Source organism: Penaeus vannamei, chromosome 9 (genome assembly GCF_042767895.1).
Source record: "Penaeus vannamei isolate JL-2024 chromosome 9, ASM4276789v1, whole genome shotgun sequence".
In the NCBI taxonomy this organism is placed as follows: domain Eukaryota; kingdom Metazoa; phylum Arthropoda; class Malacostraca; order Decapoda; family Penaeidae; genus Penaeus; species Penaeus vannamei.
In genome coordinates this window covers 558460-570959 of record NC_091557.1, presented here as the reverse complement: position 1 = coordinate 570959, position 12500 = coordinate 558460, and the positions used below count along the sequence as shown (strand labels likewise).

General features: G+C 37.1%; 1 protein-coding gene across 9 annotated transcripts in view; it reads right to left on the bottom strand.

Moving 5' to 3' along the window:
* Positions 1-12500, bottom strand: part of LOC113822415 (uncharacterized) — a 107134-nt gene that overhangs the window by 374 nt on the left and 94260 nt on the right. For 8 of the 9 annotated variants that reach the window (XM_070125148.1, XM_070125146.1, XM_070125149.1 and 5 more), the window contains 12 exons: positions 11955-12187; positions 11415-11543; positions 9889-10143; positions 9388-9693; positions 5036-5826; positions 4640-4869; positions 4373-4526; positions 4070-4213; positions 3635-3905; positions 2342-3114; positions 1874-2167; positions 1-1730 (listed from right to left, as the gene is read on the bottom strand). The exon at positions 1-1730 is cut by the window's left edge and continues 374 nt beyond it. In XM_070125148.1, coding sequence (XP_069981249.1) covers positions 1281-1730; positions 1874-2167; positions 2342-3114; positions 3635-3905; positions 4070-4213; positions 4373-4526; positions 4640-4869; positions 5036-5826; positions 9388-9693; positions 9889-10143; positions 11415-11543; positions 11955-12187 — 4030 coding nt within the window. In that variant the 3' untranslated portion in view covers positions 1-1280. The remainder of the gene's footprint in view (positions 1731-1873; positions 2168-2341; positions 3115-3634; positions 3906-4069; positions 4214-4372; positions 4527-4639; positions 4870-5035; positions 5827-9387; positions 9694-9888; positions 10144-11414; positions 11544-11954; positions 12188-12500) is intronic. The other variant, XM_070125147.1, reaches the window with a different exon arrangement.

Here is a 12500-nt window from a genome sequence, read left to right as displayed (position 1 = left end):
TTACTAGTTCATCTAAGCCTCTAAAACAGGCACGGAGTAAACTTCATTACTTGTGAATGGCACAATCTTAAGCAACCTTTGGCAACATTAGAGTGAACTCTTGACAACCATATCATAGCCTCCACTGATTTTTGAAGTGAAATTGTGGACTAATTCATCATGGAAGAATAAACCTTAAAACTTCCATTCTGCAACAAATACAATACCTTTTACAGGTACAGATAACTTCATGACCAACCAGTGGCAGGTAACAGGCCACCCTATAAATTAAATGATACATCTTTGGGCTGGGAAGGCTATGTTCAGCACCAATGCTTTGTTTTCCTTTAACCAGATTAAAAAAAATACATTTGCTTCATATGCATTTTGCAGCACAAAGTTGTGCAAATGCAGACCTGAACTGGAAATTCACTCACCCACTTGCTCGCTCACTCTCTCACTCTCTCTCTTTCTCTCATACTTATATACAAACAGTCAACAAACATGAAGTTATTTTCTACAGACATTCAAAAATATCCCAAAACAATACAACACTCAGACTTACAAAAATGTGAAGTTCTTGATTATTTTGTAAGTGAACCAATATGACCTTTCTTTGTTGATGTATTGGAATCTTAAAATAAGGGAATATTTTTCTATACAGTACAGTTAAAACAAAAACTAATGACTCAAATTCTTAAATATACTGCAGTATGAATACAAAGAAAATAATTCTGAAAGGTGACCAAATTTATAACAATTGCAATATCTAGGGAAGGGGAGTTTTTAATTAGTCAATGATGTAAATCAAGAGTTAGCTGAGAAAGTATTACCATCATGTAGCTTAAAATAAACTTAGCAACTTGCACATCAATTTTGTATTTCTTCAATGATAGAATGAAATATACATACAAGAGATCAATTTTTCATTCCAGAGGAAATGTGCTGTACAATGTACAAGAATATAAAGCTTGCAGTCCAGTCTTACTGTACAATAAAGAAATTAAAAGAAAACACTATCACACTTTCATATTCACCAAGGGATTCACTACCCTGGCAACAACAGGTACTGATGTCTTTACAATACATCCAACTTCTTAAAAGCACATATGGCTTTGGGATTCTGAATTTCAGTCAAGCAATCTATACAAAAAATTTAAAATAAAAATCAGTGGACAGGAGATTGGCAGTATTTGACAAAATAGGATAGTATGACTCATCCAGATATGCAAATGGAGTTGTTGAATCTAAGGCCACAGTCACATCTAAGTTAATAGCACTTGAGATCAACGGTACATCATTTAAACATACCGCAAACCATGAACCCTAAATCTGTAAATGCAGGTGTACTGCAAATTCCCGTGATTACTATTAATCTTGACCTCAATCATTGGGAAATATTGGGCATTCTCTTCAGTAACTGGGAAGTATTGAAGTGGATCTCCATTCTGGTTATACTCATAGCTTCCAAGATAAACTCCTTCATCACTCTCTTGCTGCAGGCCCCATACCTCAAACTCGCGTGGGGCAGAATCAATTTCCCCCGTGGGTGACAGAGATTTGGGTATGTGTTCCAAGCTAAATCCAGTTGGTCGGACAGATCCAGCCAGCTGAATTACAATGTAGCCCTGAGATCCCTTGAATGCCCAGCACTGACCAGGCATGCGGCCCGGCTGGATGATGGTGCGAGGGGTGTTTGTTGAATAGCGGTATACAGGGAATCCAAGAATGCTCACTTCAGCCTGGTGTACCTGAAGAAAAAAGGGTAAATATTTTTAAAAACATTAATAATAACCTTAACAGAATAAAGATTTGAAAAATCAAAATATAATACATAATATACTAGGACATTATAAATGCAGATGATGGTACTGTTATACTTATTTCATCTTACCTGGTAACTCTCTGTGCAGCGTGTTGATATAATATTTCCTCCAGCAGTTTCTAGGGCATGATCCACCATTCCAGTCTTGTCTGCATCATATTTCATGAGTGCATCTTTAACAATCTGTATTACAGCAGATTCATTTAACCCTGCTGAGAACGCACTGCCAGATGGTACGAATGAAAAGTTTGATCCATTGTTAAGATTCTGAGAAATGTTGACTGTAGCAGATACTTTCCCTTCTTCACTACTGTCTGTTGCAGAGGAGACTCCCATAATGGCAATGTTGTCACCTCCACTCTGCTGCAATTGGAAATAAGTGCCGTAAGTGAGAGCTGAAAAAATATTAACAGTGCAAATACATACAGTACATATCCATGTAAACATATCTGTAATATACACAGTATATTCACTCCTACCTCTTTACAACTAGGCCTTGATTCCATATACATCCCTAAAGTGAGTCTTAGGCCTTACCTTTAAGTCTTGATCACCTGCCTTATTTACAATCATTTCCACTGCAGCAGGAATTGCTGATGACACTGTCTCATTTACTGCAGCCTGTACAGCTGATGGCAGGAGTGAGGCTACCACTTCTGGTGCAGCAGAGGCAACAGCTTCTGGGACTGCTGCTGATACTGCCTCAGGAACAGCTGCGTTGACTGCCTCATTGACAGCATCTGGTAGAGCTTCTGATACAGCTCCTGGTACAGCTTTAGCCACAGCTTCAGGAACAGATTCAGCAACTGCATCTCGTACAGCAGATGATACAGCACTAGACACTTTCATTTCTACAGCTTCTGGTACAGCCTCTGCAACTGCAATCTTTACTGCAGAGTCAACTGCACCTGGAACAGCTTTTGCAACAATGTCAGGAACAACTGCTGCAACCATATCAGGTGCTGCTTTTGCTACAACATCAGGTACAACTGAGGCAACAGACTTGGGTACGGCATCCTTGACTGCTGAATCTACAGCAATGTTCACTTGGTCTGTTATCTGTACCTTTGTGGTCTCAAAACGATGTTGTAATTGATCTGTAATCTGTGTTCCCAGGACCTCAGCTGCTGCCTGCATCTGGAGATTGACTTGGTCAGCTACCTGCTGCTGTGACTGTTCTGAGAATTCAGAATGCTGCTTATGGATCTCTGCTCGTAATTTTTCTAAAACCGTGTCCATTACCATCTGTGTGGTCTGTGCTATCGTCTGCTGTATCAAAACTGCTGAAGCTTTGTCTGTATCAGTCTCACCTGCAACAGATTAGTATACTCTCATAATTTGTTTCATAGGTAGGAAGGTAACCTCTTCTCTTTAATTATTAATCTAGTGTTCCTAAAATTGTCTTTATTCGAAATATTGAAAATATCTTAAATCTTTTAAACTGAAATATTATCACATATCCCCTTGTAAGGTTTGCAACCACCTTTCATGATTTTAAATTTATGAAATAGCTTAATATCTATAAAATCACTGTAATAAATTTCTGACCTGAAATACATTACCAATATCAGGAGAGGTTGCAAAACATTTATATTCCTTATTATCATCAATATTATCATTATCTCTATCATTATCATAATCATTATTAGCATTAGCATTATTACTATTACCATGACTTACTAATTTCCTTTTCTAATCTATCCCTTTTACTTTTGAAAAGAAATACTGAATAATCCGTTGGAGTAACTCAACTTCATGAAAAGTTCCAAAAATCAAGTCCATCATCCTTGAACAACAAGAAAAAATCAGTTCCTCTAGATTAAAGCATACCTTCCACTGGTTTCATCTGCATTGATGCTGTTAGCAAATTGAGTCTGGTTTCCAGCTCATCCTTGGCAACAAAATAGCTCTTGAGCCATGCACCCATCTCTCCAGCACTCCAGGTATTCACTCCATCTTCTGCTCCTTCATCTTGAGAGGATGCTGGAAGGCCTAGGATGTCCCCAAGTAGAGTGGTGACATGTCTCTCTACATCAGCTAATGTCAGACTGCTATTTTTGCAACAGCTCTTAACTTCAGTGGCAAGGTTGGTGTGGTCTGTCTGTTATATGGAGGAAGAGAGCAAATTCAAGTAGACTGCATACTAAATCAATTAGCATTCAATGGTTAACTTTTAACTATAATAATGCTGTTAATACTAATTTTCAATTTTGCAAGTGTGCATTTAAAATGCATTGCTCTTATTTCAAACAAAAATATTCTTACTTGTAATTTGTCGAGATGGGTGCCAAGCAGGTCTATCTCTTTCTTGAGACCTGTCAACTGGTCTTCATACTCTTGGCGCTGTTCTGCTGATAGTTTCTGATTTTCCTCATTAGATCCTTCCATCTTGATTAGTCTTGTGCCCAACTAGTGTTCAGAAGACAAATTAGTAACTGTATTTTGAAAGTTGGATTCCTAGAGGGTAACAGGATAACTTTATAATAGATAATTTCAGGAGTGATATTACCTAACTCAAGAATTAATTACAAAAAATATGTAAGAAATGAAAGAAATAATTTTATATACCTCATCCAATTGCTTGATAAGGTGTTCTTGATGCGCCTGCATAGACAAGATGTAGTTGTTGGTGTCCTCTGTTATTGAAATCTTTGAGCCCACCTCATCTCGCAAGGCAGACGTCTCCTCTTTGAATGTGTTAAGTTCTCCTTCAACAACAGACCTTTGAAAGAAAATTATGCAAATTTATTCATTTAATAACAAAGAATAATGAATATTCACCATATATTTTCTGAATCAGTTATGTTCTACTAGCATTATACCCACAAAACTCACTTCACAAGATTTGATACATCATCCATAGTCAACTGCCCCTTAGTGGAACTCTCTGATGCCACAGCTGCAATGAGGGTTTTCAACTCCTCGCTTCCCAATACTCGGTCTACAATTTCCACAACTGAGGGATTGTTCAAATTGACATTCTGTTCCACTTTTGGAGTTGTGACAATGGTTTTACTTGTGGTTTCCTTTGTTGATTCAGAAGATCCATAAAAAGGTAGGACAATCTGGAATGGAAATCAAGAGAAGGGTTAATACATGAACGTTCTGTTTATTTCTAAATTAATCTGTACTCTTAATGGTTTAAAATATAGTAAACAAAGATCTGAATATCATATTCTATATGTATCTGGTAAAAAACAACAATAATAACAAATGGATGCAGTTCCTCACCAGCTTGGCACCGTTGGTCACAGCTGAAGATGTCGTAACAGCAGCATATGAGACTGACGATGCGGCAGATGTAAAGAGGCCAATCAGACCAAGGAATAAGTATACCAGAAGATTCCACAGTCCCGTTAACAGGTAGACAACAAGAGAAAAGAAGCTGAAGAGGAGCCACTGGGCATAAGAAGCAGCGGAGGTAAGGGCTTCTCCGAGGGTCACAATAAGCCACAGCCAGCTATTCCACAACCAATTTCCAGAGGTTTGGGTTATTTCAGAAGCACTTGCATACAACTGAGAGAAACTTTCCTTGGAGACGATGCTCGAGACCCAGCCAACTACGCTCCATGATTGGACATCTTCAGTGATGGTTTGGGCTTCATCCACATTGTTATTGGTATCATTCACAGGAAGGAAGAGGGCAGAGAGATAAGAGACACCAGAAGTAAAGAAACTTAGGATGGCTAGGCCTATATACTGCAGGAACCCTAACACAATATACAGCCAGTCTAATGCATAAGCAAGGCAGGCATACGTCACAGACCCAAGCCATGTGAACATGCCTGAAACTGATACCCAAGCAGCAGATACACCAGCAACAAATGCAGATCCAATCCATTCACACATGTCTACGAGGGACAGCCAAGCAAGGCCAAGACCCCAAGAGATGCCAGATAATGATGAACGGGTCATATCAGAGACAGAAGTCACAAGAAGTGTCAGGAATGAGGTTCCATCAGTTTCTTTGGGATCAGTAGCATCACCTGTCTTGGCACGGGACTGCAACAGCCACCAGTAAGCTGTTAGTAGAGAAAATTATCATTAGCTGGTCATTCTTCTGATAACATGAATCGAAATTAACTTTAACAACTTTCCTTTCTTTCTTTTAGTCCCAATAATTCCATTTTTACTTCAACTTTTTATATAATATCAAAACAAATACAGAAGTATAAACTAAAATATGATATACCAACAAATTAATCTGGTTATGGGTGACAGTATATATATTTTTTTATATAGCATCTGTAGCTTGGAATCCTTTTTAAGCATCAGGCAACTAATTTAACTGCTTTCTTGGCTCATGTTATCAGGTGAATGGTTTACAAGCATAAAAGAGGGGATTTCTTAATCTTGGTAACCATATTTTACTTGAGAGAAGAAATCTTAACTTAGCAGAAAGCCCTCTCTACGTACATATTAGTAATATATCTCATACATACTGCTATCATGCAGTCTGATTAACATGGCACATGCAGTTACAAAACTTTACAGGTAATACTTCAACTATGATAGCAAACTACCACATGCTAATCACACATCATACTTTAAGTGCACTACACGCAGCACTTATTTTACAAATGCCAACTAGCACTTATGTGTAAACCAATACTCATTTTGAGACTGGGCATTGGTGATTCCCATAATACTATCTCAGAGGAATGAAAAGAGACAAGAAAAAAATAAAAGAGCTTCCAAGTTTCTTTTTTTATCATAGGAAAGGAAATACTCAAGTTATTAGAGAATTATTAATAGTATTATTAGTAGACTGAGTACTGTTGGTTGGAGAGCTTGGTATGTTGCAACCTGAAAACAACAAATCAGCACAAATAACCTTGACGAAAGAGGAATATCGAAAAAATTAAGCATGGTGTTTATATATGCTTGAATATCACAGAAGCCATAATACGGGATATGGGTCTCGGGGTTTACTTTTTTATAAAATACGATTGGTTGTATGGGCAACATGGGAAATAACTTGAAATGGAAACTCAATAGACTTTACAAAGTAACTTCTTTCAATCTTTCTCTCTCTCTATCATCCAAAATTGTATTTCATCCCCTCCCCCAAAAATCAAAAATAATATTTACAGTAAACAAACAAGTCTTTTTCATTTTCATCACTGACACAAAGAAAAAAAAATCTAGACACAAAAAATTTGCACAGTTTCAAGAGCTTACTCTCAAGATATCAGCTCTCAAAATAGAACACAGTAAGCCACACAAAGCTTAGAATATAAACTTGAAGCTCAGATATTCTCCTTGTTCTTATACAGCAGCGTGCTCCATCAGATTATTAATGAAGGTCAAAGTATTCCACAAATGTATGAAAACAAATGTTAGTCACTAAACTTTCCAACAAAATAAAACTAAATAAAACTAATATTCATTGCAATATAATAATTTAAACCTGCAATTACATCTACTTCGTGCAAAACTAGTTCATATGTATCCAGCATGAACTAAGATCAAGTACAACCAAAAAGCTAAAACAGATAGAACAGTCACTCAACCAAATAAATGTACAAACAATGACGAAAAATATCAAGAAACGATGGATGAGACAGCCTAACCCTATACATAAATTTACTATGAAAACCAATCTACTGAACACGTATGAAGCAGGCAGGACGAGCTCTTTATGAAACATAGAGAAATAACTGAATTTATTAGATGATGTCATGTTGGATGATCCCTTTATCAAGATCATATGAATCATAGAATATGTTGGGTGCTTCAAATACACATACATATACTGTCTACTAAAGTTTTGTTTTGTGAATTTTGCTTGCACATAAATGCTTCAACAAGTGCTCAACCACGAAGGAGTCAATTAGTAGGCAAATAGATTTCCCCTTTCCTTGAATTTCTCAATTTTTTTTGTTTCTTCCCTCTAGTGCTATTAACCCCCTGGATCCAGACGACACTGCGGTCACATCAAGGAAAAACTTGGGCAGCTATACGGATGACGTGAACAAAGCGTCAAGAGCAAAGGCCAGGGTAATGAAAACGACTCGCCATGAGAGCGCAAACCTCTTGGAGTGTGATTTGACACTTAGAAGGGGGCTTTAGCATTATTCCCATCGATAAACAAATGTGGAATGTAATGTGGGTAAGCAGTGACTAGAAGAGCACAGGCTCCAGGGAGGACACCATTTCCATGCTGTGCATTTCCATTCCTGGCCACTCTGACCAGTGGCGCAGGTAGTATTACGTAAAATTGAAAATTACAAAAAAATAAAGGAAATATATGACACAAATAACCAAATATTCCTTCTTTTTTTTCTTGCACTTAACTATTTACTACATAGAGACATGCTATGGAGTCTGTGCAAGGAAAACAATTACCATCTGGATAAAGCAAATGAAAAGAAAATATGGACATTGGAAAATGGTGATAAATCTAAAAAAGTTTTCACAAAATAACTTTTCAAAGGGGAGGCACAGAGTCTTGTCCCCGCTCATGGGTGTTCGTGCACACCCGGCCTAGGCGCCGCACGCCTGGGATGCTAGCCACTTACGTAATCATTGCAACCAGATCCAGGGGGTTAATATTTCTGACACTGATTTTTATTATGTGGTGACAGGGCCTAATTTATTTGTGATATAATCTTATACAACAGTCTAGACTTTTGGCCCAAGTTGTGCATAGCCAGACCACCCACTGAAAGTCATGACGCGTACACACATCATAGGCTGACATATCACAACATATCTAGCCGTACCCATTACTGAGGTGTTGGCAATACTATTAACAATAAAAATAAAAAAGAAGTATAATTTAGTCCTTGGTGACTATGCACTTGTGGAGGAATTTAAGGAAACTTTAAATACAACTAATAAACTAAAAGTACTGGGGTCATGACACACATTTTTGTAATCCTTGCATCAATGGGTTAAGCTCATTAATTCCAAACAGTTTTAAATGTATTAGTAATTATTTGTGTGTGATTATTGTTGGTTCTTAAAAGTTTACTTCACTGTTTTAAATTAGAAGCCAAATTGCTCATTCCACATATTATGCAACTGAAGCTGTTTTTCAGAACTACATATTTTATTTATTTATTTATTTATCTTTTTATGGAAAAATAATAATTTATGAAAAAAATATGCTTACATAACAAAATAACCAAACACCTGTAGCATAGAACTGATACAATATCAAATCTTAAAAATTGTAGCTCAAATCATTAAACTAACCAAAATAAATAGGATGTACCTATTTGTTCATTTCTTCAAATACACATGAAAGAATTTCCTTATCTGAGAGTAACTATTTGTATCTGAGTGGAAACCATACATTGTGCTTCTGATTCACTCTATATTTTCTCATCAGAGTTCTCCAAATTATGTTCCCTTTAATAATAGTAATCATAATCAAATCCATACTTCTTAACCCTTATTAATATGCTTTACTCAAAAATAGGGTTTTAGAGAGCTTTCTTAAGTACATTGACAATATACATGTCTTCCACTCAATCATTTTTTTGATAAGGTGGCTTCACTTGCACATACACTTAACACGAAATAAATACGCATGCAGCATTACACACTGAATGGAAAAACAAGCAGTGTCAACTCACCCACAAGAGCCAATAAAAGGAGGAGCAGCAGCAACGGAATCCAGATGAGAATGGGGTTCTTCCTTAGGCGTTCCTTTGTTGATTCCCAGTACTCAGTCGTCGAGGATATCATCCTCCTTCGTGTTGTGTTAATTCTGGATATGAATGATGACTGAGAGGCCTTCTCTGATTGGGAATCTTCATCGACTTTATTTGAGGTAGTGGCTGTAACTGCTCTTGTGGCCATGGCTATCACTGAGGTGGTCATTATCATTGTGATTCGCACCACAGTCTCCCAGGTCTTCTGACTCCATGCCACAATAGTATCTGGACATTGCAATGAACTTATTAGTAATTTTTACATTTTATGTGAATACATACACACATTAAACTGTCTACAGAAACAAATTGTTCATAACTATGTTAACCAAGTGTATCTTGTGAAATGAAAATTATTACAAGCTAAAAGACAAAATAGTGAATAAAAAATTCTCATAGTTACGAAAAAGGGAAAATAGTTACTTTTGGGTTTCTCATCTTCTTCCTCAATGTCTTCAGCAATGGCCCCCTTTGCCAAAGTGTAGCCTCCTCTGGTATTTTCAGCAGTGAGTGTTGATCTGCTTCTCAAACTAGTGAGTGGTGTTGAGGATCGGCCAAGGGGTGTTCCACCTCTTGCCGTCAATGGTGTTGCACGAATTGGGACTGTAGACTCACTGCCATCATCAACATCACTGTCTGCATCAAGGCCACGGTGAAGGGTTCTTGTGGTTGTGTAAGCTGGGAATGAAAAATTACTTGATTTTAGGAGACGAGACAAAAGAAGAAGAAGTTCATGCAGTGCTACAACTGATATGTCTGCAAATGTGATAACAGTATTGGAACTTTCTATGGCACTTCATAAATCAAAATATATTTGATTTTAACATGTTCCATGAAATCTATATCTGAGCGACTAAACTGGATATATTTTTACTGTAACAAGTAATCCTTAACCTGACAACAGAACAACTAGGTTTTCTAGCAATTCGATGGTTAAAAATCTTTGTTCTTATAAAGTGCAAGAGCGAAGCAAATCGGATACAAATTACAAATTAGTTCATTATTTACCACAAGTCCATCATACAGTAAAATTGCTATACAAACAGCTTTTCTCACCCAATACATAATTAATTCTAAAAAAATTAATAAGTTCATATAAATGTATAAAAAATGTCACGGTTATAAAAATGTACAAATGACAATTTAAGACATCTGACATCTGGTTTCAATATGGTATCACCTTTGACTTGCAAGGATCAGCTACACACCTAGATGTACTGCAAGTCATTTAAGCTAACCATGGCAGTGTTACTCTACAACTGTCATTTGAATGTGCTCATTCTAAGCCAAGTGGCATTTTTTATGGCGACTTAACTTTTCAAAAAAATTAAATTTTGTAAATTTTATATACTCTGAGAAAAACATACATATTTCTCAGAGAGAGGAGTTTCTGAAATTTTATAGCATAAATGGTTTCCTATGATTGGCAGTCATGCAAGGAATAATAAAGTGCAAACAAAACCACTGTTTCAGAAGTCTGTAATCCTGACTGTATCAGAATGCTATCAAATGCCTCTTGCACATGTTACAGGTTTCTAATATGCTTTACAAGTAAGGACACATCCTAGAATAGGAATTTAAATTGTATAATAAAGAATCTGGGTTGTACTAATATAAAATTCAGTTTATAAAGAAAGGAAAAGGAAGGAAGGATGGAGGAGGAGGAGGAAGAGGAGGAGGAGGAGGAGGAGGAAGAGGAGGAGGAGGAGGAGGAGGAGGAGGAGGAGGAGGAGGAGGTGGAGGAGGAGCAGCAGGAGAGGGAGAGGAAGAGGAAGAAGAGGAGAAGGAGGAGGTAGAGGAAAAGGGGGAGGAGAAGGAGAACAGGGAGGGGGAGGATGGGGGAAGGAGAAGGAGGAGGAGGAGGAGGAGAAGGAGGAAGCAGATATATCATTCAAAGACAAATCACGGAAAGTGAACAAAATTCACACAGAGGGTTAACATGCACTTACTTGAAGACGTTATTGTTCGGCTCATTGCTGTGCCATTTGACTTTGGCATGACATCAATACTTCGACTCCGACTGGATCTTCTCCTGGGTATGATAAGCTGTTCCTGCGTATCTTCAGCATCGCTGGTATCTACACACACACACACAATAAGAAGCCTAATAAATAAAGTTTTCTTTGATACTTCCTTTTTTCTACAAAATGTTTTATAAATCAAATGACAAATATAATATAAAAATATATGCCTATCAAAAAAAAAAAAAAAGCCAACAATCACTGAGGCAAAAATCACCTATACATAAGGTATATAAATGAATTAATACTATTAGCAAAGTAAAAGGAATTGACAATGAAAAAAATAATATCAACCCTAAGGTTAAATAATAAGGAAGAACTTGATATAAAAAGTCAAAAACAGCAATACCTTTCAAAAAGAGAACTTATACCTTAAAACACAACTACCACCTTTGATAAACTTAAAAGCTCTTTCCAACCGCACAATGTACCAATAACAAAGGCACGGAAAAGGCACAAACACTTTACCTGAGAGAGCATCCATGGACCTAAGTACTGCTCGGTTCCTGAGATTAAGGCTACTGGTGGTGAGTTCATCGTCTAACCCAGCGGTTGAGAAATCTGGGGATTTGAGGTAGCCCACATTCCCACCCCTAAGAGACCGACGGGACATGTTTGGGGACCCGATCTTCCGGTCTGGGGTCACTCGATCACGGTAGGTGAGTGAGGTACTATAGGTGTAGTCTGACTTGGGTTGTTGTCTGTTTGGAAAAATTGAGAGAAAAAACATCATTAGTAAATTGCATATGGGTATATAATAGCAATAAATATACTGAAATAGAAAAATAAAAAAATTGGTAATGTTACCAAGTCCAATTTTTTTTTGCTTTTTGTCTCAATTGCCATCTCTCTTTCTTAACTTCCTCTTAACAGAGAACAGGATCTGCTACTGTCAAATTAGAAAAAGTCCTTGACACACACTCAACACGTACGCACATTCAAACTCGTTTTTCCTGCTTCTTTTCACCCAAGAATAATTTGTCGTACTTTATTCATAGCGGTACCTATCAATTA